The sequence below is a fragment of the Cynara cardunculus genome (genome assembly GCF_001531365.2).
Source record: "Cynara cardunculus var. scolymus isolate 2C chromosome LG 3, CcrdV1, whole genome shotgun sequence".
Lineage (NCBI taxonomy): Eukaryota > Viridiplantae > Streptophyta > Magnoliopsida > Asterales > Asteraceae > Cynara > Cynara cardunculus.
In genome coordinates this window covers 1063510-1091297 of record NC_037530.1, presented here as the reverse complement: position 1 = coordinate 1091297, position 27788 = coordinate 1063510, and the positions used below count along the sequence as shown (strand labels likewise).

The 27788-nt window shown below is 36.2% G+C and overlaps 2 protein-coding genes across 3 annotated transcripts; one reads left to right on the top strand and one right to left on the bottom strand.

Annotated features, from left to right (window-relative positions):
* The first annotated feature begins 1730 nt into the window (after nt 1-1730).
* LOC112509347 (phosphoglycolate phosphatase 1B, chloroplastic-like) lies at nt 1731-9206 on the top strand. Its single transcript, XM_025114258.1, has 11 exons — nt 1731-2060; nt 2717-2784; nt 2988-3080; nt 3155-3226; nt 4165-4236; nt 4586-4645; nt 5612-5664; nt 5755-5852; nt 6714-6813; nt 8024-8127; nt 8960-9206. The coding sequence occupies exons 1-11, from the start codon at nt 1754-1756 to the stop codon at nt 9064-9066; spliced, it is 1134 nt and encodes a 377-aa protein (XP_024970026.1). The 5' UTR covers nt 1731-1753; the 3' UTR covers nt 9067-9206.
* A 1935-nt stretch (nt 9207-11141) lies between these two features.
* On the bottom strand, nt 11142-26932 carry LOC112510374 (probable E3 ubiquitin-protein ligase ARI8). 2 transcript variants are annotated; one of them, XM_025115772.1, is made up of 15 exons: nt 26537-26932; nt 24979-25103; nt 21373-21475; nt 21143-21233; nt 20643-20815; nt 19066-19170; nt 18885-18973; nt 17954-18061; nt 17030-17120; nt 16827-16916; nt 16129-16176; nt 14134-14205; nt 13325-13424; nt 13115-13241; nt 11142-11725 (listed from the first exon to the last, which is right to left on the bottom strand). In XM_025115772.1, exons 1-15 carry the CDS (start codon nt 26702-26704, stop codon nt 11455-11457), a joined length of 1761 nt encoding a protein of 586 aa, XP_024971540.1. In that variant the 5' UTR covers nt 26705-26932; the 3' UTR covers nt 11142-11454. The 2 variants fall into 2 exon arrangements, with proteins under 2 accessions (XP_024971540.1, XP_024971541.1); XM_025115773.1 differs by lacking the exon at nt 24979-25103 and having other exon boundaries at nt 26537-26664.
* Nucleotides 26933-27788: the final 856 nt, after the last annotated feature.

Below are 27788 nucleotides of genomic sequence, written 5' to 3'. Positions count from 1 at the left end.
TCATCTTGTATTTTAGAAATTGTGGGGATGACAATCGTTGTAACTGGCAAACCATATAGACCAAAATTTGCATTTTACTCTAAAATTAACATGATTATAGAAAGTAGATTGTTAAAATAAAATATAATATTTTTGTCAAGGTAACGTTTGATATGCAGACATGATTGAACATAACAGAACTTGACAGGAAAAGAGAGTAGAACTGGACTGGACATAACAAATGGATGTCTGGTGTTTGGTACGACTAGGACTGGACGAGACAAGACTAGACAAGTTATCCCCAAAAGTTATTTGATGATTTTAAAATATTATATAATAGTTATAATTAATACAAATAAAGTAAATTATTAAAGAATTTAATTTATAAATATTTTTACACAATTTTCATATAAATGAATACGTACATATATAATGGTATCAAATTTGAATGAAAATTTTGATATAATTAATGGTAGTAGTAGTGGTGGTGGAGGTGGTTTTGGTTATGGTAGAGGTGGTGGTGGCTGACGGTAGTAGTGGTGGTCGGTAGCCGACAATGGTTATAGAGGTAGAGGCAGTGGTGGTTAGTGAACGACAGTGGTTATAGAGGACCAGAGACAGATCCAGGAATTTTTTCAAACCGTGGCACCATTTGACTATAAGAGTAAAATATAAAGAAAAAATTTCAAATGATGACACCGTTTGACTATAAGAAACAAAAATACGAAACTTTTTTCAAATGGTGGCACCATTTGACTAAGAAAATGATGCTACCATGATTCAAATTTGGGTCTGTGGTGGAATAAAAACCTTGCAAACCAATTCTACTAAATAAAACTTGTTCTCATTGTAGTTTCAAAATACATACTGTGACACATAACAAATTAATACGGTCGCACCTTTCACGAACCTAATTTTTTTTTACCCTTCGACGGAGGAATAATACAGTGGTACGTGCCACCGTATGCTCCATACCACGTCCGTCCCTGTAGAGGACGTGAAGACGGTGGATTGTGGTGGTGGCCGTTAACAACGGTGGAAGAGGTAGTTGTGGCTGACGCATGTACTAAACTCAACCTTTATGTGGAATAGACAAAAACAAAGTAAAACAAAGTCAAATAGACGTGTTCCGTACGCACCTCACTTTATTGATGTATTTTATTATAATTTAATAAATTACATAAATTAATCAAAATATATAAACAACTTAGGGATAAATTAGTAATTTTATCTATTCAGTGAAGAAGTACTTAGGGGCCGTTTACCTAAATGCTTACCCGATAAGTGCTTACCGGTAAAATTCAACACTATCAGTTACTTACTGAGTAAGATTTGAGTCCACCAAAATAACATTATATGTAATAATTTACCGGGTAAGCGCTAACTGTGGTAAGAGTCGTCGCATCACTTATCGGGTAAGATTCTTGGTCATTGCCTTTGTTTTTACCGGATAAGATTCTTGATCCCTGTCATATTCACTCAATAAAGTAATATGACTTGATAATAACTTATCCAGATAAACATTTGGTAAACGACCTCTTATTAACAAGAAACGACCAAAACCAAATATATCCATTAAAATGGATCCGGACCCGAATCTTATCGACCAAAACAAAGTTGGAACGACTGGCGTGAAATTTTTGGATCACTGGATAAAAACCCAGAGCTGCTGACGTCCATTCATTCCGCCACCTCACCACCACCCCAACCTTAAATACAACCACCCTTACTCCGTTGAATTCAACCGCCGGCGATCGACGGAGGTAGTGTAGACATGCTTGTTAGCAGCAGAGCAACTGCCGTCTCCTCCGCCGCACCTCATAGATTTCTCACTCATTCCGTCAACAATTTCAACTGCATTTCATCTTCACTTTCACTTCCGACGTCATTTGGTTCTTCTTCATTGATCAACGACGACCGTCGTCAGAAGAAGATCAACACTACTGTTGGATGGAGTAATAGAATGGATAAGAAGAAGATTTCTGTTGTTACCTGCGCCACCGCTTCCGTCGCTGCACAACCTCTGGAAAACGCCGATGCTCTCATTGATTCCGTCGAGACTTTCATCTTTGATTGTGATGGTACCTCCTCTGTTTTTTTTAGTATAATACACGTACGAGTAATGAAAATGAACGGTTTAGGTTGATATTAGTAGTTTTTGGCGTACTTCTCACTGACCTGACTTCTGGAAGTTTGGCTTGTAAGAGTTATTGAGTTAAAATTGAATTCGTTTCATAGAAGGATAAGTTTGCATTAGTTTGACCTAATTCAGATATGAGCTGTGTCTGATTGGGGTTCCTAGATAAATTTGCAGGAGTGTGATGTAAATTACGACTAGCTTCCTTTTGGATTCATGTTCTACATTCAGTTTTGTTTTCCTGACACAGATACACTAGATTTAGTAGGTGTTTTGTTCTTAATAAGACCTAATTACTACTGATACTGAAGTATAATGCTATCACTATCACGTGTTGAGACAAGAAAACGCACATTGATGAAATGATACTCATGATGAGTATATATATGGTCATGAATCACATTCAATTTTGTCTACTTGTTTATGGATTTTAACCTTAGAGCTCTAATATAAGTATAACCACCACTACGTCATTTTTTTACGTGGATAAAGAAATCAAGGGGATATGGGAGGTAGCAGAACAGTTCTCTTAGAGGTCTACCATTGATATTGGTTTCTTATAGAAGACCTTTTTTTTTATTGCTACCTTGTACAACACAGGAGTCATTTGGAAGGGAGATTCATTAATCGAGGGGGTTCCAGAAACCCTAGAGTTGCTCCGGTCAAAGGTTTGTATAAATTATGTTTTATTTGGTAATTACTGCTTCTGCTAGTGTTTTCCATTTGATGATTCCCCAATATCCAGTTCTTTGATGATTATGATCCAAATATATTTCCTTCCTTTCTTTCTTGTTTTCTAAGAGGCAGATTGTTTTGTGTAGATTTTCAATGAGATCTAATTCATGCTCTATTCTTTAATTTTTTTCTCTAGGGAAAGAGACTAGTTTTCGTAACCAATAACTCAACAAAGTCTAGGAAACAATATGGCAAAAAGTTTGAGTCACTTGGTCTCAGTATCAATGAGGTGAGGTGTAACACTGTGCTAATGATTTTTGTATACCATGTTGTAAATTTTCTAACATAAGGTGAAGGTTTCAGGAGGAAATTTTTGCATCTTCTTTTGCTGCGGCTGCATATCTACAATCAATTGATTTTCCAAAAGACAAGAAGGTATGCATAAGTATTTCCTTGAAATAATTTTCCTACTGGAAAGGACCACAATTGCCATAACTATTAGACTTGCATAGTTTTGAATATCTTTGTATCTATCAAGATCTTCCCATGGGTCACAGGAAGGGTAGTAATGCTTTAGTTTTTTTGATACGTTAATGTGTTCACAAGATCGATCCCTTGCTTGCATATCTGTTGACTGCTCCATTTTACGAACCTGTTGGTAATATGTCTCATGTTCTCATTACTTGCATGCCTAGAGTATTCTTGAGGGAACAGGAAAGGGTAAGTGGGAGGTTTGATGGAATTTAATACCGCAATTTCACATTTGAAAACATAAAAATGAACCTTCGTTAGCCACTTATTCTATAAATAAAGTTTTCACATGTAGTGGGGCATTTAGACTGTTTCCCTGATTTTTAACCGAGCTTTGTAACAGAACTATGTGGTAAGTTGCTTGAAAGGGGCTTATGATGATGAAAGAAAATGGAATAAGTAAAGGACATGAGTGTTAAATCTACTGGGAAAGTAATGGTGAGACATACCGAGTAGTAATTTGTTTAAACAACATCTTACCAGCATCTGTTCTGTTGGAGTCCCACATTGGCTAGACTTGGACCATTTCTTATGTATACATGTTGGAACCTATCCTTTCTCCTCAAGGGCTCTTTTGGAGACTGATGTGGGGGTTCCACATATTTTCACATGGTACCAAAGCTAAGGTCTCCATTCTAGGGACCAGACACTTGGCTAGCCCTCTCTCGACACTCAGTGACAATCTATATCCATCTAGCCCCTGTTGGGGGGACCAGTTCTTCTGTATATATGTTGGAACCTCCCTTTTTCTCAAGGGCTCTTTTGGAGTTGCGAACTGTTAAAATTTTGATGCAGTAATTTTCTTAACATATATTTGACAGATATAATTGACAACTCTCCAGATTTACGTGATTGGTGAAGAAGGCATATTGATAGAGCTTGAACTAGCAGGCTTTTCATACCTCGGGGGTCCGGTATGTATGCATTACAATGATAATTTTCTACTACAGTAGCAATATTTAGTATAAATTCTAAGTGTGATGGCTGAACAGTGTTCTTAATTTGAAGTCAATTTACAGTTCGGTCACTGGTTAGTGTTTTGGTATGAAATATTTGAACAATGTCATAGTCACCGATGTTTATTTTAGGGGTATTTTTCTTCGCATTGTTCTGTCTGAATCTTTCTCCACTTTTATAAGTAGTTTGTTAATGGTCCATGACATGTCAGACCTTCACGCAAAATTACAAATTCACTTGTGACCATATCCTTCTTTGGACACTTGTTATTCTAGTATCAAGCGAAGTTATATTTTGCTATTGCAGGAAGATGGTGGAAAAAAGATAGAGCTCAAGCCTGGGTATATGATGGAGCATGACAAAGATGTATGCTTCTAATATTTTTTCTTGTGACACTTTCGGCTTATCTTTCAATTTTCATCATAACTTTTAAACTTGTTTCCAAAAGCAGTAATACCAACTGCTAATCTCCTATTCTAAATAACGATTGACCCAGTTTTATCGCTCTGATGGTGGGCACTAGCCTTGGAAAAGAAAACTGAATGCCTGTATTTTCATTCAACCTTAATGGTGGAGGCCTCAAAGTCAGCCACAACTCCATTTAGTTATTAAGATGACAACCTATAATACATGATTCACCACATAAATTTTGTTGTATCATGCTCGTACAAGAACTTACAAAGTAATACCTCTTTTTTTCTCAATTAAATGTAGTTCTTTTTATAAAACTATCATTTTAATGTAGCATTTTGTTAAGAAGCAGCCAGTAAGATGTAGGTCTGATTTTCTGAAGTATAAGCATTAGATAAGTTTTACTAAGTGGGCTTTGCTCCATTGATATATAGCTCCTAGGTTGGGAGTTTGAGGGGCTGTTTGGTTGGTTTTCTATCAAGTCCTACATGGATAAAGCTGTCTGTGTGGATTAATCTGTCTTGTAAATTGAGAGAGTTTTTGTTTGGAAGGGTTTTTTTCATAGGTGGAATGAGCGTGTTTCCTTTTATTTCGGAGGAATAGGATTGGAAAAAACTTGACTTCCTGTATAAAGATCCCCCTAAAAGCTTACTGAATAAGCCACTTTCATATCATTAAGCCACTACCAAACAGTCATGTATAGCTGACCAAATAAGCTGTAAGTCCCATGAAGCTCATTAAGACCTTTCCCTAGTACGAGAGGACTGGGAAGGGGTTGCAAACAAATACACCGTTTTTCAATGAAAAGGCAATTCAACTTTAATGCACTGATAAGATTAATGGATTAGGTTTTCGTGTGTTAAACTTCAGAATTAAAAGAATGTTGCTAAAGTCTAAAGAATGTTGTTTCCTGGAATTTAGGTTGGCGCCGTTGTGGTTGGATTTGACCGTTACTTTAACTACTACAAAGTTCAGTAAGTTCTTTGAAATGAGTAATGCAAAGTATGCATTAAACTTCATTAATTCTTTCCAGTTTGTGATTCAATTTGTTTTCTCATTGGCAGGTACGGGACACTATGTGTTCGTGAGAATCCTGGCTGTCTTTTTCTCGCTACAAACAGGGATGCTGTTACTCATCTTACAGATGCACAAGAATGGGCAGGTTTAACCACCTCCCCTCCCCCCCCCCCAATTATCTTTCTTCTAGTTTAATTATAAATAAAAAAAGAGCTGGTACAAAATGTTTCATAATTTGTACTCTTTTAACATATAATGGAATCTTCAAAGATCTCAAAGTTAAGAACAAAAACTCTTAACTTTCTTGGCTGAAGAATTTACCTCTTGTTACAAGTTTTGATAGGATGGATCAACCAACTACCTATATGTGTCTGCTAGAAATATCAAATATATCTTAATGAATTACTCAACAGGATGTTTGCAAATTTAATGCACATCATAGATACTTCCTCTGTCCCAAAATAAATGTCCACTTTGTCTACACCTAGACTCACGGTTCTAAAACGTATCCGATAGAGGAGGTACCAGTCCCTTATAAAGCAACCTTAGTTCCCTTCCCCAACCAATGTGGGATCTTATATTCCACCCCCCTTGGGAGCCCAACGTCCTTGTTGGCATACGAGTCCTGTTCCTGGCTCTGATACTATTTGTGACATCATAAGCCAATCGTACCAGATTTGTCCGCTTTGTCTACACCTATACTCACGGTGTTAAAATGCATCTAATAGAGGAGGTACCCGGTTTCTTATAAGGCAACCTTAGTTCCCCTCCCCAACTGATGTGGGATCTTACAAAGAAAATGTAATTATTACACTTTTTAATGAACTAATGATAATTTTACCCTTTATAATAGATGGAAAATGAATATCTCAGTCTCATTGTTAAATGATAGAATTGGAAATTAGACACTTACTTTTGCAAGTCGACAATTATTTTGGGACAAGCTAAAATAGAAATATGGGAACTTATTTTCGGACGGATGGAAATGTAACACGAGCCAGTTCAGGTGGTGGTTCTATGGTCGGTGCTCTTGTTGGATCTACTCAACGGGAACCAGTTGTTGTCGGGAAACCTTCAACATTCATGATGGACTACCTGGCAAACAAGTAAGCTGTTTCTTTTGATTTTGATTTGATGATCAATATGACCTGTGTGTGCATTTTTTATTCATACTAATTTTCATCCTTTTTGCACTGAACCTTAGGAAATCGTTCAGTAAATCTTGAACATGTTTCATATTTTGATACACCATTTGTCCCATGAAATTTGCAACATTTCTATTTCTAGTATGCCTTTGAAAGTTGCAAAGTTCATGTTTTGGAAAGATTTCCAGATAAAAGCACCTATTTGCTCGTTATCACCGTTACATACAAATTGATGATATTGATTTGGGTCTATAAGATTTATTTATTAGTCTTTTATTGAAAGGGTATTGTTATTATAGATGATAAGATGCTTTAAAGTCTGAATCAAATGTTACACAAAATTCATGGAACGGAAGAACTACATCCAGGGACAGGACTTATAATTTTTTTCAAACGGTGGCACTATTTGACTATAAGAAAGAAGTATAGGAATATTTTTCATAAAATCATCATTAGTCTGTTGGTTAGTTCATTGCTTTTCATATATGATGTCATGTGTTCAAGCTTAAACTTTTATTGCAAATTTTTTTTAGTAACAAGATAAATCTTAAATTAAAAGTTAAAAACTAAGAAACTGGACTTGAACTTGGGTTTGGGGTGGAAGAAAAGCCTTGCAAACGAGCTCTACCAAAGAAAACTTGTGTCCTTATTGTAGTTTCAAACTATATATGGTGGTACACAACAAATCGATACGGTTGCACCTTTCACGAACTAATTTCTCTTTACCTTTCGAAGGAGGAATAATACGTTACGCTGGCACTGAATTGGGTCCATCCCTGACTACATCATATATAACCAAACACAATTACCAACTTTTCCCTAACATAATTAACATTAAAACGGGCTAATCATGTGAGAACCGCAAAAAGTTACAAACCTATGAGAACCAATCTCAATGTAATGTTTGACAAGACTATGACTAGGATTTAAGGTATTGTTTCACAATGTGAAACTTCTGTATGTGTATTTTTTTTGTGTATGTTTCACATGCATTGCTGCATAATGTGTAATCACACATGACTCACTGGTTCTCATTTGATTATGCCCACGTGGTTAAAAACTAGTTTGACTATTAAAAGTCAAACATCGACTTTTGTTTGGAAACAAATTGACCTCAACTTTTGATGAATTTCTAACCACTTGATTCGAAATACTTGGTGTTCAACAACAGATTCAGCATCACCAAATCACAGATATGCATGGTTGGTGACAGATTAGATACTGATATTCTTTTCGGACAGAACGGCGGATGCAAAACTCTCCTTGTTCTCTCAGGTATGTTTTCACTTCATCTCCTCGCTACCTTTTTCCTTAACTTTCTCGTTTCCGTATTCACCATGTCATAGTCTTTCCCCATTTTACCTGTCTGCTCATGCTATAGCACAAGACTGAGGGTCTTTACAAGTCATGGTGTATTGATGTGGCCCAGGGGACGTGGTGGAATATCCCATCTGCCTTAGGTTTAATTCCAAGCGTCCACATAATATATGGCCACTGAGTTTATCAGTACTGATATCTTACAGTCATAATAAGTCGGGATTAGTCTAGGCATAGCCTGGGACACCCTTTCAAAAAAACCACTCGGCTGTTTAAGGTAGAGGTTAGGCAAAGGCCGACCCAGAAAAGTTTTTAAGTGATGGCGCCATTTAACTATAAGAAAAATAAATATATGGAAATTTTTCCTTAAAAGTCTTAAGATCGGTTGGTTCGTTCCTTGCCCTTACACAAAAGAAAAGCCAGACTCGAACTCGGGCCTTTTGTGCAAGCACAACAATGTTAACCATCTCCATCATTACAAGCTTGCGTCATTAGTTTCAGTTTCCAAAAAATACAAGGTTTGGCACCTTTAAAAAACGTAGTTTTTTTTCCATTACGAGAAAACCATGAAGTGATGACTTGTGCCACCGTATTCCCGTATCTAGATCCACCCTTGTGGTCAGATTTACGTACATCTCACGTAGACAGTACTTTTGAGTGTCGTTTACCATGTCAGATTGGTCTAGTTTGGTTTTTTTCATTACGTTGAAACGTTCTTCAGCTCTATACGCTATATCTATATCTATATCTATACGTATCTTGATTGCTTCTTTTTGTCGGTTAAATATAGGGGTAACGAGTCTGTCGATGCTTCAAAACCCGAACAATTCGATACAACCAGATTTTTATACAAACAAGATCTCAGATTTTCTGTCACTGAAAGCTGCCAATGTGTAACAAGTTTGTTTATGGCTAATTCCTGCCTTTTGTATTTTGCTTTATATAAGTATAATAATTGTGCATATATTCATGACATCATGATTCCACAGCCGTAAACAAATTCTTTCAAATTATATTATGTTGATTTTATTATTTTTTTATTTTTAGGTATTTTTTTTAAATAAAAGTTGATATTAGTTTGGTGAAGTATATTTGGGAATGTTAAAAAAAAAAAAAAAAAAGGGTAAATTGCATGAAAAAGTAACGTACTTAAACTTGATTTCTATTTTGAGTAACATATTTTTAAAACTTCCATTTTGGTATCTAAGATGTAAAGTTTTAAACATTTAAGTACCCGGGTAACCGGTTAAAGACTAATTTTAGATTTAAAGAAATCCATATCACTAAATACGTCAGCAAATACTACTGAGTTGGTTACCTGGGTACTTAAATGTTGAAAAACTTTACATCTTAGGTAAAATAGAAGTTCTGAAAGCATGTTACACAAAATATGAATCAAGTTAAAGTACGTTACTTTTTTTATGCAATTTACTCTATTTACAACTAATGTGTATTTAAGGGCAAATTGCATGAAAAAGTAATGTACTTTAACTTGATTCTTATTTTGGGTAACGTATTTTAAAAACTTCTATTTTGGTACCTAAGATGTAAATTTTTAAATATTTAAGTACTCGGGTAACCGGTTGAAGCATTAACCGATTACCATGTTGATATGACGAGTTATGAGATGAACTTGGGTTGAATAACAACTATTCATCTCATCACTGGCCACATCAACATAGTAACCGGTTATTGCTTCAACTGGATACTTAAATGTTTAAAACTTTACATCTTAGGTATCAAAATAGAAGTTTTGAAAGTATGTTATGCAAAACATAAGTTAAAGTACGTTTCTTTTTCATGCAATTTGTCCTGTATTTAATTATGATATTTGTTTAGAATAATCATTGGTTTGTATATATTAGGAATAAAATATTTCAGTTTCAAATTTATATTCAATAATCTAACTCTCTTTGTCTCAAAATCTGATCATTTTAGGCATAAAAAAAATCCAAAATTTTCATTTAGTAATCAGTTTTGTAGCATATCCAAACACATCAATAATTAAACGTTATTATGTCAACACTTCGAGCCTTTGAAACTATAACCAATGAACCCAAGGTCCAGTTGCGAAGGAGCAATGTTGCAATTTGACCATTCCATGTAAAGGTGAACATAAAGGATCGAGAACCGAATCACAAGGGTGGTGTCTGATTGGTTTGAGCTTGGGCTCCAAGGGTCAAAATTGTTTGGAGATCCCAGGTTCAAATCCAAGGAGGAATAAAAATCCGCTTGTGGCCATAGAGGTTCAAATGCGGTGACTCCGGGCTACCCGCAAAGCAGGTGTCGACCTGAGATTAATCTGTTCGCATAGCGGGTTGGATATCCAGGTTAAAAAAAAGGACCGAGAACTGGTTAAGCAACGGATCTGTATTCGAATCGGTTGCATTTTGATCGGTTAAGATCCAGTAGATCCAGTTATAACTTGTCTTATCAATTATGTTTTTCTTGAAGGACCGGTTACCACCCGTTAATTGATTACAACTGGATTTCTTTGAAAAGCGAGCACATGACACTCACATTGGTCAACCGTATTAGAAAAAACCCGTACCGGTTAAAGCAAACCTAGCCTTAATCATCAATATTTATTAGTTACACATTTTGGACTAGAGACCGGTAATTACTGGTTATGTTGCTTTTTGACCGAGACTGTAGTTGTTACTCATCTATGCTTCCATTCATCACTATGTTTACCATTATTTAGTACATATGTGGTGGTTCAAACTAGAACAATAACTAAATAAAAGAACTCAAAAAATTTCATATCACACATAAAATCATATTTGATTTTACACTAACAATCAACATAAAGACAGGTGTCCAGGTGATGTGGCCCGTGACTTCAGGTCGTAGCCAAAGTCGCTTGAATCACGTGTGATTTTAGAATAAAATCCATACTATAGATGTAAAGATGTTGAATCAAGCAATCTTGGTGCCACCATATCACCGAACGTTCCATGATCTGTATCGTATGGCGAAAAGGGTGTCGTTTTCTATAAGAATACATCGTCTAAATACAATCCGCTTGCAAATTCAGTTGTATCGAATGCATAGTTATCTAAAAGAGCTCGCATTATACATTAAAATACATCAGATCTTCTAACAGACTTGAACGAGCAGATACTATGGAACTATATACATACAACAGCAATCGCAGATCAAATGCAAGCTCTGTCTTCTAAGTTTTTTTCTGTCGGTTTTTCTTCCATTTAAACCGCTGCCCACATGGAATGTGCAAGTTAACGAACCATTAAAACCCGAGTGACAGAAATGGTCGCATGTAATTCATCGACGTTGCTGGCACATTTGGCAGACGGTGGCTGATCTGACATTGGCAAATGTACAATAATCACACGACCAGTGTCCAGAATCATCTATGTTTCTTGAACCGCTTGATCTAGCTGCTGTTCCTTTGCTCCTACTGGTTCTGCCCTTGCTGCTCCCGGCTCCCAAACTCCTTGAGCCACCGGTTCGGCTGGTTCCACCATGAGCATCAACATCTGAAAGACCGTTCTCTAGAGCCCTCACTAGATTCTCAAAGTAATTCCGGGTTACGCTGGAGTCATAGAAGAAAATCCGTCAGAACAAAATACTGAAACTTTTAATGAATAGGACCCAGCGAGCCGAAAGTGTCAATCCCATCCTGGAACTGCTATAATGACCACAAGTGGTCATCTCGTGCTTTTATCGCGGACCAAAAGGTCATTGGCCCATGGTACCCGAGTTACTGGTTAGAGCCCAGCCTCCCAAGGAGGTCAAGGGTTCAAACAACATAAACTTCTATAGGTTCTCATGCTTATTTGTCTTGTCTAGTGTTCTCCGCACAGTTAAGTGCATCACATCTCTATATACGGTTCTTTATGAATTCTCTTAAAAGTACTTTGCGAGTTCTAAAACAGATGCTCTCTGCACCTTTGATACACCTTTTAAAGTAAATTACGTTTTCTGTTCCCATGATTTGTCACAACTTGCGAATTTTGTCCCCGTGGTTTTAGAATTACCTTTTTCATCCCTATGGTTTACAATGCATTGCTATTTTCATCCTTGAGATTACTTAAAACTTGGTAAGCGCTTACCGGTTCAATTACCTTACCGGGTGAACATAACAGTACCGAGAACCTTACCCCGTAAGAGGGAAGACAAGGATCAAGAGTCTTACCCGGTAAGCACTTACCACAGTTACAAAGGCTTACCGTTAATCCATTTTGATGGCTGAGAATGTTAACCCATTAGGTAAGTGGGAATGGTGACTTTTGCCGGTAAGCGTTTGGTAAATGGCCCCTAACTCTTACCTTTAAGTACGAGAGACAAAAACAAAAAAGAATTGTAAACCATATGGACGAAAAAAGCAATAAAGTGTCTTATCATAGGGAAGAAAACAACAATAAGTTGTAAACCATAGGGATGAAAACCATAAATTCGAAAGTCTGGGGACAAAAATAGTAATTTTCAACAAACCATAAGGACTAAAAACGTAATTTACTCTTATCTTTTATGTTGTACCTTGCACTTATACTACCTTCTTCTTAGGAGCCGTTTGCTTAGCCAATAAGTGCTTACCGGGTAATTTTTCTTACCGGATGAACATGGCAAAGGTCAAAAATCTTACCCGGTAAGAGCAACCATAAAGATGAAGAGTCTTACTCAGTAAGTAAGGGTGACGACTCTTACTCGGGTAAGTGTTTACCGGGTAAATTGCTGCATACAATACCATTTTGATGTACTACAATCTTGCCCGGTAAAATAAATTATAGTGTTGACTCCTAATGGTAACCGCTTACCGGGTAAGCATTTAGGTAAACAGCCCCTTAGTTCATTGTTCTTTTCAAGTCTTTTAATGTCTCTACAATTTTTCTTTTTCTTTTTCTTCCACACAAAAGCAAGTTTTAGCTACCTATTTCAAATGGGAAAACTATATTCACAAAAAATTTCTAGTTGACATCACCTGGTCAGCCCAGCTAGTTTCATACGGAACTCATTGAAGTCCTTCGAAGGACCTTCAACATTGAGGTAACCTTGTAGTTCCTTCTCTGCACATTGATGAAGTCGTTCCAACCCAGATTCTGCCTCACCTGAAAGATGGTAGAAACAAGTTCAGAGAAATCAATTCCTATTCGGTAAAATTGGCATGCGTAAGTTGTGGGACGTGGAGAACCTTGCAAGTACTCAAAGAATTGCCTCTTGGCATGCGCATGCTCGGGCAAATAATATCCGTAAGCATATGTCCACTTTAGTACCCGTCTACATTCAACTATCTACAAAAATAAGGAAATAATATCCATAAGTAGAATGATATTACAAAAGCCATTGGGGGCCTTCTTATAAAAGAACTTGTTAATTCGTGAGATTCAATTTAAACCACGAAAAAATTAGTTAAAAAATAAAATCTAATATAAATTAAAAACCTCTATCTCTCCCCCTTATTTTTTTTCTCTCATCTCTCCTCTCTTCTCCCTCTTTCCATAACATACACGTGTACACACATAATTGAATATGAACTCTTAACATTATTAACACTTTCTTAGAAATACTATTATAGTTTGTGAACACACTCTAAATCTATGAGATCTGGTATAGTTTGTGAACATATTGTGAACACAAACTAAATCAATCAAATTAAATCTAAACATACCACTTGTGAACACAATGTGAACACGCTAGTAAAAAATTATCAAGGTCGTTTACATTGTATTCACCTTGTGTGCAAAGTGTGTATGCTAATACGAAGATAGGAGAGAGAGGAGGAGAGAAATAAAGAAATATCGATGGAATTTTCTAAAAAAATGCATTAATTTTTATTTAATAAATAACGATAATTATCTCCTTAATTAATAACATTAATTATCTAAATGAGTGGCTTAGGATGGATCTCACGGATTTTCACATATTTTGGAGTTCTCAAATGATTAAGCCCCAAAAGCAGATTATATCGCTTGTTGACCAAATAAAAGAAAATGCCATCACCTGTAGCCAGGCCTCTGTTATGAATTTAAGCTGTGATTCAGGTTGGCACTGCTTGTCACTCAGCTTCTCAAGCTACAGAAAAACACTTCCCTATTAAGTAACTAGATATTCATCAAGACATCCAGAGCAGTTGATTAGATCAGATCAGAATAGAATAGGGGAATCCACAAATTTGCATTTTTCTTTTTCCATTTTTTGCTTATAATTAATCCTCAGTAGCAATGAACAAAAGTAAATCAAGTACTTTGCATTTGGGGGATTAAAAGGATAAATATTGATGATCTTCTTAGCCCACAATGAATGATTTAGGAATGGCAATGGACCGGGCTCAGTCCGGTTATTGGTATCCCCATCCCCAAAACCGATAACCAAAACCATCCCTGTAACCGCCTCGATCTCCATGGGGGATCTTGTCGGGGATTCCCATTGGGGCCAGCAGTTCAGCTGATCCCGTTGGGGAACCCGTTAAGGGTAAAAATCCCCGTTCACCGTTGGTTATACTTGAACCCGAAACCAAAAGCGGCCCGAAAAAAATTATAATTTTTTTTAAACATGCAGGTCTAAATGTCTCGAACATAATCAAGCCAATTACGAGCAATGTCTTAGATTATAATATAAAAGTAAATAGAAGTTCAAATATCATCCAACTAACAATATGATTTCACGATTCGACAAATAAAGTATACTTTTTCGTGAGACCTATTTGGAGTGTTGAGGTAAAGTGGATAAAAGCCTTTTAAATGTTAATATTTTTATTTTATGATATATAGATATAGATATACACATCGGTCCGGTGATCACCGTCACTGATAAGAAGTCCCTGAACCCGACCCGGAAATTTCTGTTTTCGGTTTTCACCATTCAGGTCTAATAATGCAATTTCATGAAAAAGTTTCCTTCGATGTCTACATAGCCAATCATATATCTGCATTAAAAACCCATATGCTATAAACTTCCAGTCAGCGCACAATTTTATTCTCTAGCAACCCAGCCTATCAGTGACCGTTTGCATATAGGAAATCCCCATACAAGGTTACAAGTGTATAACCTTAACCCAACACTTCCACCATAATCAACCATTCGGAAAGCTATTTCCAAGGATACCCACAAACCGTACATAGGTTCAATAGAAAAAATGATGGTTATTAATTGATTTGGTTCCTATTATTATATTTCATTGCAATTTAGATAGTAACCATGATAAAACCCAAGTCAAACCTTTGTAGATAAACTAGTTTTGACAGAGTACCAACCATGGTTTACCAAGTAATGCACTAAGGGGGTGTTTGGGATTGCTTATAAAAACTGTTTTTTAACTTATTTCAGTCTGGCACCGATGATAAGCTGTTTTCTAGTGTTTGGATAAGAAAAGAAAAAAAACTGCTTATACCGGTGCCAAACCGGTAATAAGCTGTTTTTGATAAGTTAATTCTTCCTGACTTATGAAAAACTGCTTATTACAAGTTTACAATTTTAACTCTGTTTTATTTAACTCCAGTTTGATACCACATAAGTTAATAAGCACTTTTACAAAAAAAACATAAGTTGTTTTACATAAGCAATCCCAAACACCCCTTAAATAGGTTAGATGCATGACAAAACATTATATATATATAAGTTCAATATGTGAGCAACCAAGAAGTCTGCGGCCCAAAGGTATCAGAGGATCTCTACAACCCTTTGGTTGTGAGTTTGTCTCTTGAAATCCATGAACCAGTTTGTTGACTCAATCATTTAAGAAAGATATGTCAACAGAAAATTCAACTGGCCTAAGCAAGAAAAAATATGGACCTCTTAAAAAGTATAATTAATGAGATTGGACGACACAAACAGAATAGGTCATTTAACACAGAAATTTAATCTGTACAGATAATGAACTTGTAAGCATGTTATTTGTGAGAAATAGGTCCATATTATCAGCTATGAAGGATGGGGTAGATAGTTGATTGATTAAAGGTGATAAAACATTGAGGGACCATATAAAAAATTCCTTACATGTATGCTTTGCATTTGCTGAAGATCTGCCAGTGCTTTTTGTCTAGACTGCAAAACAGAAGATAACAAATAAAAAACTAGTGAGCAGGAGGCGTTAAAACCAATATCTCACATAAAAGATTCTTATCCAGATTGAAACAATACCATACTAGGCAATCCACGATTATAATCATCCAAGACAATGTAGATTATTTGAACCATCTTGTGTACAACAGAAGATTAAGTAAAGATATTGTCTACACCCAAGGGGTTAGTTAAGCAAGTGGGTAATTCATTGGGACTAGGTGCCTCATTAAGCATCAGGCCTTGGGTTTGAATGCCAGAGGCTGGAGCGTAAAGTTTGTCCAGCCGTATGGGGGGGGCGATTTGTGTTAGTTCGTCACAGGTGCCACATAACACAAACCTTCAATAGAAAGAGCATAGGATTGTCCTTTCTCACCACCGAGAGGAAGAAGACATGCGAATTTTCGACAAATGTAATTGGTATTCAACTGTAACTAGAACATAAGAGAGAAAGGGAAGAACTAGATATAGCATGAAACGAGTGAAGCTAATGTAACAACAAAGATCAACACTCAATAAAGGACCAAAAACCCAGTCTTTCTACTTAAAGTAGAAAGACCGAAGTGCCACTCACAAAGCAAAATCTCAAAAATCCACCCTTGAAATAACATATTGACCAAGAGGATAAAGCTCACCGATTGGTTTGTAGCCCATCTTTCATAATAATGAGTGTATCTTTCTAGAGAGTTTTTTGCCATCTCACGTCGCTTTTCTGTGTCATCATACTGTAAGCAACAAAATATATATGTGCATATATGTCATCATACCTTATTATTTGCATTGCAACAACGATATAATTCCCAGTGTAAATATTTCTTAAGCCTTAAAATTAGCTTACCACTCCCTCTTGTTTTGCTGCCTCATAACGGTTGCATGCATAAAAACCACCTGTTCTTTCACCATGATCAGACCATGCACCAAGGCAAAGCCTGAAAAAACATAGTTCACATACAGGAAAATTTCACAATATGTTTTTAGTGAAGAACACCAAGTTTTCAGGGATAGGAGGGGGGGAGGAGAGAAGTTGATGCTGATAAACCTGGATCCATAATGATGAAACATACATTGGAAAATAAGAGTGGGGGCCATTCAAGGGAAAACTTGGTATTTCGTGAGACATGTGAGATCCAATCTCAACCACAAATCAAAGTTTAAATTAGGAAATTAATAATTTTGGTAAGTTTGACTTAAAATTTTAAATAATGGCATCTTAGGTATTTTTAGAAATCTCATCTCTCCTTTCCCCTCCGGCATGAACATTCCACTGTGATAGCTGCTGTATACATGTTGTGATACATTAAGTAGGATCATTCTCTCTATATACGATATACCCACTGATACCTACTAATGTCCACTGTCACTATATACACGCTGTGATACCCTAATATACACAATGTGATACACTGTAAACAATGAAAAAACAGAATGTAGTACAAAGGAAACCATGAAAATACACTGTGTGACTAGCATCATAGATTCAAAGATAATACACTGTGGAGAGTTATGGATTTCCTATTTGTGGAGAGAATAAATTAATTAAACGTATTTATGAGCTGTCATTTTTATTACTAAAATACCCTTTTCTATTTATTTAATAAATAACATAATTATCTTAAATGAGTGACTCACAACGGATCTCATGGTTATCACAAATTACTGAGTTCTCATTTGATTAGGCCCCTCTATCATGTAAAATAATGTCTTGACACCTAAGACATCAGGACAAAATATGCTTTAGGTAAAAAGCATGCAATTAACTTACCAGCAAAACTCAAATTTGCAAGGTGGTGTACATGTGATATGCATACATCCTTGGTTCTTCTCGATTGGCCGCTTGCACTTGGGACATGGTTTTGAATTAGCTAATATCCTGAAAATTAAATCAAAACATACATGATGTTCTGTAAATTGCTACAGATAATTACAAATTGTAACAAGTTTAAGTATAATGCACCAAAATCAAAAAAAATGTAGGCATAGCAAATACAATGATTGAGTTGGTGATTGTATATCTCTTATGTATGCATATCTTCAAATATGGGGTGTCACATAATCCGAGTACTATGTGCATTTCAAGCAGTTGGTGGATGAGCATGAAAAATGTTTTTTTATGGACTTCTTGCACAAGTGCTCATGATTCAGTTTGACATGTTCTTGGGACACTCAGGTCACTGCTACTTTAACATATTTCCTTTTGCATGACAAAACCACCCAATAATCTGGGATGAGTGGCCCCAGCCTTGTTGTATCAAGTACTATTGTCATGTGTTCTCTAATATGGGCTCATAGCTATTAAGTTAAGCAAAAGATTTCTAGGACTCAATTGGAAACACACAAGTTGTTTTCTCTACTTCTATTGTCTAATGTGAGGGTTGCTTAACACTTTCCCATTCTTCTCGGGGCATGTTACATGTCAGATTCTGCTACTACTTAAATGATTGATCCCAATTGAAGATATAGAAATACTTAACACAAAATATCCCTTTGTACATGTTCTCTTGTTCAGATCACAGCCCACCATTTCCATGCATGCAAAAGTAATTTGACTTTAACATCTGATATCCTATATTTTCCTACTTCTCCTGTAATCTTTTGTTTACCAGTAAAATCACTAAGACAAACTGACACATGGAAACCGATGCATATATCAGGTGCAACAAGTATAGGGTATAACAAGTTCTATAATTGAATACCAATTCATGTTCTCTGATTCTGCACTGTTCTTCATTATCCACTTTGACACAGTGTCGCAATCAACTGGACGATGAGCTTCCTCGGTACACTGTCAACAGTAACAAATATCTAATTTGGTTAAATGCAGTGCAGACAATATTAATGAGGAGCATACAATTGTAATTAATAAATCTGACATACATTCCAGCAAAAGCTATATGAGCAGCGGCAGGTAACATCAAAGGTTCCACCACCAACAATGAAGTCCACAGCATAGTCACAACCAGGAGCCGGACACCATTTTGTCTAAAAAGATCAAAAGAAGGATATTGGTGGTGGTTAATAAAAAGATATAAGTGAGTATTTGTCAATGAATGATAAAAAATATGATAATGGTGCAGATCATAACAGGACTAGGTTTATAGACCCGGTAGCAAAGGTGAAGTCATGAAGACTAATAACTATTTATAGCCTCCATTTAAAAAATGATCGCAGTATCTATTTCTTTAACAAGAAAAAGTAGGATCAGATATCAAATTACGGTACCAAATTGCATTATCTTCTAAGAAAATAATAAGAGGTGAAAATAAACAATATCTTAGATCATAATCAATGGTAGGAAGATAAAACCATTTCTCAGGTGACAGAATTTTACTTCTGTAATCTGTATATAATTGATTTCTCCCCATAGATCCTTCTATTATATCTTACAGCATATCCATCGTTACTCGGTTCAGTGAGTCTGCAAGGCTGGCTCTGTGTAACATACTTAACAGCAGTAAAAGATGATCTACCAATATGATGGAGCCAATCCCTGTTAGCCAATCGGTATATTTATCTCTCTATCATGCTCCAAAATGCATTCAGTCTCCATCAACCCACTTCTCAAGACAGCATTGCTTAGGATGATAAAAATGGGTATGCAATAACTGCTACAGCTGCAGGTATTGACAACAACACTTTCTTCCTATTAATGGTAGAGGATTGGAAGACTAGAGGGTGGGATGGGGGGCTCCTTAACAGCTATGTATTAAAGTCCTAGGATAGGTACGGGGACTCTTTGGAGGTAGTCAGGAGTAGCTTTCGTGTGACTTTAGCCAGGAAGGGGTCTTTTGGCACACTTACTTGTTAGGCTGTTTAGCTGTTTCATACTTCTCCTTATGCTTTTAATGTCCTTACTTGTTTTAATCTTTTTTTCATGCTGTTTACTATGTGTACTTGCTCTACTTTTCCCAGCCTTTCTTCCTCTCCCAAGTTTGTCTCACGCTCTTCATTAACTCTTCAAAACTTCATTTCTTGAAATTTCTAGATATACTTCCAGGGTCGCAAAAAGTTATTCGCAAAATTTTTCACAAGCTGGGGTTCTTCACAGAAACAGCTTCTCTACCCCTTGGCGTAGAGGAAAGATTTGCGTACATCTTACCCTCCCTAGACCCTACTCCGTGTGGGATTGACTGGATTCCTTTGGTTTGGTTTACTCGGTTACTATTTTCTATTCTTGGCTAGTGAGTTCTAAGAAGGGACTTAGTGAGATGACAAAATACCATGGGAAGTGAGGTGCTGCATGGACAGATCCTTATAATCCTCCATCCTTGTTTGAGAGCATTGGAGGTATATACATGATATTCTGCCTAAATATCAAAAAATTCCTCCAAAGCATACAACGAAACAACCATGTATTGACCATGAAAAAAAAGCATGAAATTATGCTAGCTATCTGTACTATTTTCCCACACCCTAACCAACAGCCTAGTTCAAAGATTCTACCACACAATTACCTTTCTATTGTCTTCCACAAAAGAACGAAGGAAGTAACGTCGATATTTCTCTCTATCATCATGTGAGGCCAAGGAAACAACCATGTCTTTACCAACAGCTGCACCACAAGATGGATCAGGACATCGCAGCGTCAAGCATCCCGGGCCATCATTGATGGCGGTGCTTATGTATCCTGCATTCATTGGTTACACAATAATTTCATTGAGGAATGCTGTATGGCTTATCTAAGCAACCACATTCAAAGACAATTATAAAAGCAGAGAAAAAGAGCTTAATTGTTAACAATGCATATATATTCACATTGGGAGCTTATTTTGATAGGGATGGCTTATATTAGGAGAGTGCCACTTTCTGTTTATTGTTTTGTATCAGTAAGTCACCAGTACTGCTATCCATATCTAACTGAAGTGCATACCACTGTATAATATCCAATTCCACCTAAAGTATGCAAGCTAGTGTACATGTAGTAGATGGTAAATATATGGTCATCGGAACAAACCTTGCCAACAAGTTACACAAAAAGGATGACCACAAGCAGCAGAACACATACTATCACAAGGATATACTTCAAAGCAAATCCCACATGTCAACTGGCAAAAACAAGTGAGGTATTAGAAGTCATGAAAAGAAGATGGACCAAAAGATGACATTAAACGACACAGTCTAGCTCTCTCCATAATCTTATGGGAAGAGAACATAACTGATGGCCCTCAAATTATCGATAATTACCTCTTTAGCATTGGGAAGCGGGCGTGGTTCCTCCAACAATCCAACAACCCTGCGAACCTTTTCTTCATCAGCAAACCATTCATCATTCACTTTGCTGACACTCCTGTAGGTTCAAAATATCGAAATTCATTCAGCAGATTGAGACAGCATTCCTGTTACCACCTAGAAGATTGAGGCCAATAAACAATGACTATATAACTCTCTGCTACAAGGTTTACAAGAGCTGGAAGGAAAAAAAAGCAAATAAAAAATGCGGTGCCTGTGCATATCTCCATGCACACGTCTATTATAATTGAAAATCCAATGATGCATTATACTGGAGCTTAGTATTATGGATGAGTCTTGCTATAATTTTAAACTTTTAGATCAGTTGGTAAATTAACATCGTCCTGGAGGAACGGTTTTGCAAGATTACAGTTTCAAGCCATCCTGCATGCGACTGTCTCCCACGCATATCAAAAGTGCAATCTGCACTATTTTGCCAAGTATGTGGATAAAGAAACTGTTGTCTGTGAGGGAGATCCAATAAACTATTTTTTATGCCTGCCTATTCACCATGTGCATTAAGAATCAGGAAATTTCATAGGAATGGAATCCGATCCAAGCTCCCACCTTGTTTCACATGGGATGTTCACACATCATGTGGTACTCTTATGGTCATATATTGGATTTGACCGTTGGTGCTTGATGATCTTATTTATGTTACCAACTTTAAGTTGGTATCCTCTTTATCTATGTTCAGTCAACTTGACTGTCTTCAGCTTTCATGTTTATAGCAAAATTAAGAAAACCAATGTTACGTTACAACTCTTTTGATAGCTATTTAAAAATATGAAAGTCTGTAAGTAATTATTAGGTATGCATATTATAAGTTTATCTTCTACACCATTGTGTTGGGTATGCAAGGATATTTTATTGTCTAAACACCTTTAAGGATTTACTGACATAGAGGGTTTCCAGGCATCTTACTACCAATGGGCAACGTGTAATAACTTGCTACCATAAGGTGTGCCTTGTATGACTTAGCCCCTGTTTTTTCCTCTTAATGAGCTACTAATGGTCCAACCACTTGTTCATTCAGATATTTTTTCATGAAAAATGTTTGTTTCTCCATCTGAATAAGTCTTGATTGTTTAGTTTGCCAAAGATAGCATAAACAGCTTGAAATGGTCAAGAATGACTCGGATATTGGCCCAGAAGTCATAATTGTAGAAAAATTAACTTATCCATAGGAATAAACATGGTTCTAAAAATCAGTAGCAACGCAGTGGAAAAAACGAACCTGAGGCAGTGCCTCTTCTGGGTTAGTTGGAGCGTACGCCTCAAGCCACTGAGGCGCTGAGGCGGGGGGCTGAGGCGATGCTCGGATATTAGGGATATTGGGTTTAAAATATGTAGGTTTCTCTCTGCTCCCTCATGCTCATCTCCTCCAGCCCTTCGCAAGTTCTTCTTCTGCATTTCTCCATACACCTCATCTCCTCTAGTTAACTTTAACAAGCTCTTATTCGATTCTCAAGTCTCCCACATTGAATATACATATACATACATATATATATATATATATATTCAAAGTGGGAGAGGAGATATAAAATATATATTATTATAGGGAGACTTGAGTAAGGAAATATAATTTATTTACAGCATCGTCTATCGACAGTATTCTGTCAGTTAATATATATTACATTTGTGTCCATTGTCCACCATCCAGATAGGTTTTTTTTGTTTGCATATATTATTATATATTTCTAACAAGTGACAAAACTAGAATTTTATAATATCAACTACATCTATTAATATATTTTGAGATTTTAATACTATTATTAAATATTTATTAATAAATATTTTATTTCACTCTATTTTCCGCCTCGGGGCATACGCCTCGCCTCACATTTTCGTACTTTAAAATCTTGGGTATAAATAGTAAAAGGTGAAGGTGCAATAACCCAAAGTTATTTTTTGGGTTAGGTCTCCCTTTATTTAAGTTATTTTTGTCAGAAAAAATAGAACATATGTGTATATAATTTTCACAGTTCTTCCAAAAATATTTCACGGATTACGCTTAAAAGAGAAGGTCCAATTTATGAAGCTTGAGTTGCCACCTCACTTTCCATTACAGAAAAAAAAAGTCGCTCACTTTTCACCTCATAAGCGAAAATTTTGGCCAAAGAGAGAACGGGAGAGAACTTCTCTTGGAAGATATATCCATGAACATGGACCAACTCTCTGGGTTATAGCAGTACGACATCATTGAAGCACAACCCCCCCCCCCCCAATTGAGGTCATTTTCAGACTTACAGGAGAGGAAAGGAATATATATTTGGATCCAGTGGTGGATCTACACTATATGATGACCCAGACAACATCTAGAAAAGAAAAATCTTACCTTAATTTTTTTCTTTTTAACCCAAATAAGCAAACACTTATAGCTATGGGATACCATTGAAAATTCGACCAACCCCAATCATCCAATTGTTCCTATAAAAGTGTTCTTCTAAAAGGAAATCTAACCAGAGCTCTCTCACTCACTCACTCACTCACTCTCTCTCTCTCTCTCTCTTTATGGCTTTAGTTTCCATTTCCTGCGCCTAACCTAAGTAATTAATGCCCCATTCCCCTATGCCCATTAGGCTTCTAACCAAGTAACCATTATTTGTGTTTTTTCTGTTTTTGGTTTAAGTTTGTTTATTATTTGTTATTTGCTTAATCGTTTATTTGTTATTTATATATATTTATGAAATACTTGTTTCTAATAAAAAATATTTTAGGTTTGATGCCTAATTATTAAAGTTAGGGTTTTATAATTAAGTTTATTTAAGTTTTTAAGTTAGTGTCAAATTATATGTTTATTGTTTGTATTTAAGGTATTTATATGTTTATAAAGCTAGGGTTTGATGTTAAATTATATATAGTGTTTGTGTTAATATTATTTATAAGTTTAATTGTTAATAAGGTTAGGGTTCGTATATGCAACGAAGTTAATGTGTTAACTAGTTTTATTATCTCCATAAATGGAAAGATTTTAAAAATGGAAAATATCAAAATCGGAACTCAATAGTGGTGGTATTTCGTAACCTAGCTCTACCTTTTTTATGCCTAACGAACTTAATTAGAAGGATTTTCATTAGAATCAATCCAAAAGGAAAAAAAAACCGAGTATCACCTTAATCAAAGAGATGAAAATAAGGTAAAAGTATTTTGATAAGAGGACTTTTGTCAACCTTAATCAATGAGATGAAAATAAGGTAAAAATATTTAATTAACTAAAGTCCGACCCCAGTCACCAAGATTCCTGGATCCGCCACTGTTTGGATCAAAATAGTTTACATTGTGATGGTACACTTCCAAGGAGAACTAGAACGGTTATGCCATCCGTCTAGAAAAACGGGTAGTCAACTTTAGAGTCTAGAAGGTTAGACATGATCCAGTACAAATAACCAAATGGCAAATGCCATTATCCACTCTCTACAAAATAAGGGTAATTTAGGTATATCAGATTTGTGTTAACATTAGGTTTTCAGACACCACTGTTTTGGGAAACAAAGAAAAAATGTAAAGTGGGTCCCAAATATGCACATGCAGGGGGGAGATACATAAATAATACATTACCAGTTATAATGGCGGAGTAATATGGCAGCCGCAACATTTGAAATGGAAAGTATAGAAGCTATCTTCGTAATATCATCCTCTTGACGTAGTTGAATATCAGTTTCATTCAAAATGGTGTAGTTTTGCTGGAAAAAAGAAAAGCCAGAAACACTTAACTAATACTCATTCTAAGACAAATATTTTGTCAATAAGCACAAATATATCATTCAAATAGATTTGAAATAAGGCAAGATTGTGTCCACGAAAAACTAACAAACATAATACATTTCCCATTCTACTTCTACTTCAACTTCACTTCCAATACCAAAAACGCGTCCAACCAAACCTCCATGCATACACAGAGCAATCGATGTTTCAACATCATTGAAATGCACATGTTCAAAATTCAATCAATCTCTTTGGACCAATCCCCCTTCTCCAACATCAAGTTCAGAAGTACCCTAATTTATTTCTTAGGTCGGTTTTCCCCTAACCTCCAACAAGAACGTAGATGCCTATTATGGTCCTTCACCACCCTTTCTCCAATAAAAAAAAGTATTTATAAGGAATTACTTCTCAGTTAGTTTTCACTTCACAAAACTAAACAGAAATTAGTGTGCAGCAAGTCAATTATCCTGCTTAGAAAACAAATAAATTTTGGAACATAGCTAGCAAAAACGGAACAGAAGTAATTATCATATGATTCGTAACTTATGTGACGAGTTTCGGAGCTTCACTATTGTCATGTGTATACCCCCATGTCCTAACTCCTAACCAACTAACACGTAGCAAAATCTAACCAGATGATCATGTAGGCAACTATCAAGGGGAAGTTCCTAATTTATCCCCACTAAGTACATGAAACTGTAAAAAGAAAACCTCAAAGTTTTAGGGGCCATTGACATGCTTTCATTAACTTTTTGGTCGTTTATATAATCTGTAGTATCACATAAGATGTAGTCTTCCTATATCATCCTTAGAGTTAAGTATAACGTTGACCCTAACAGCGGTTTACCAATCTCATCTAAGGTAGGACAACCAAGGGCAATTCAACGGCTGAGCAGCCCCTCGACTTCTACTTCAGGTTCGGGGAGCTCCGGCAGGGGAACTGCTTCCTGGCAAGAGTCGCTACCCTCGCTACCTTATCAGGTAACATTCTCAGCCACCAAAATGGATTTCATTGGGAAACGTTTCTTAACCCGTAAGCAGTAACAAGGTAAGAGTCTTTTCCCTCACTATGTAAGATTCTCAATCCTTGCCATGCTCACCTGGTAATCACATGTTAAACAGCCCCTTAGTTTCAGTTTCGTTTAGCACTTGTAGTTGGTTAGATCAATAGTTGAGTGGGCCATATCCATTATTTCCGTTAAAAAACTGAATCCAACAAAAAAAACCCTAATGATTCACTGATCTCAGGATCATATCACTATTTTAAGAACAAATTGAGCATCACATATCTAAACACATCCTCATTTCATCCAATAACAGAAACCATAGATCACAATACCAAAAAATTCATCAATAAACGAGTAATCACTTATCAAATCGAGAACTGTTCTTTTAATGCAATCCACTGTACCTGGTTACGATGAGAAACCAGATCGTTAGAATCATCGGAATCATTATCGATGAACTCGTAGTCGGCTGCATCACCATCATCGGAGTCCATAGCAGTCTCCCCACTGTAGAAGTCATCATCAAGAGATTCAGCATCGTTCGCGTCGTGCATATCATCCTCTGAATCCATCTTCAATGTAAATTAAACGTTCCTTCTTCAACACAATTAACACGCCCTAATTGAAGATAAATTATCAAAACCCCAATTCGATCACAACAATCCCTAATTGGGGCACGAACATAAACAATCAAAACCCCAATTGAATCACACAGTCTCTCTTTCTCTCTCTTCCCCTTAATTCTCCCACTGTGTTTGCTTAAAAAGCTTGATTACCCTGAGATTCCGATGATTGAGAGAGAGATAGAGGAACGAATATATAGCTTTTTAGCTTTTTTATGGTGGATGGTGCCTTCTTAACCACATGAGGTTAGGGTAATTTCATTTTAAGCCCCTCTAGTTTAAGAATGTTTAAATATAGCATCGTATTTTGATTTCATTTCTAATTTGGTCGTCAGACTTTATATAATGTATGGTACGCAGTCTGGACTTGACTGAACAGGATTAGACTGGATAAGCAAGAGGATAGTACCGAAATGGACAGAGGTATCCCTAGTTCTTGACACGTCTAGAACCGGACAAGACAAGTTGTATATATGGTATAGTTGTTCATGGGCGGAACAACCCATTAGAAACACGGACTTGGACAACCATTATTGAGAAAATGGACGGGTCCAGGTTTGTTTGTTAAAATTAATGGGCGGACATGGGCAATATAAAAATAAATATGAACAGGTCCGCTGGTGTGGACGGATCTATATCCTAAAAAGGTTATAATGACAAGTAAAATCATACAAGTATAAATGGTTTATAAGTATCGTCCAAATCAAGTAACTTTAAAGTGATATTTAACAAACCATAAGGATGAAACTGTAATTTATTCTATTCTAAAATGATATATATATATATAGAAAGAGAGAGAGAGAGAGGGGTCTGTTATTATACAACCCTTGACATTTGGGGGTGGGGGTACGGGGAAATGGTTAGTTTGTGGTATCTGTGAGATCCAATATGATCTACTCGTTTGAGATATTTAAGGTTATTTCTTAAATAAGCTAAAATGATAATATAGTAATTCTATTTTTGTCAACTAATCAAAATATTTAATTAAAATTAGTTACCTAGGTGGCGTTTGTTTTTTAAGAGGTGCTGAAGT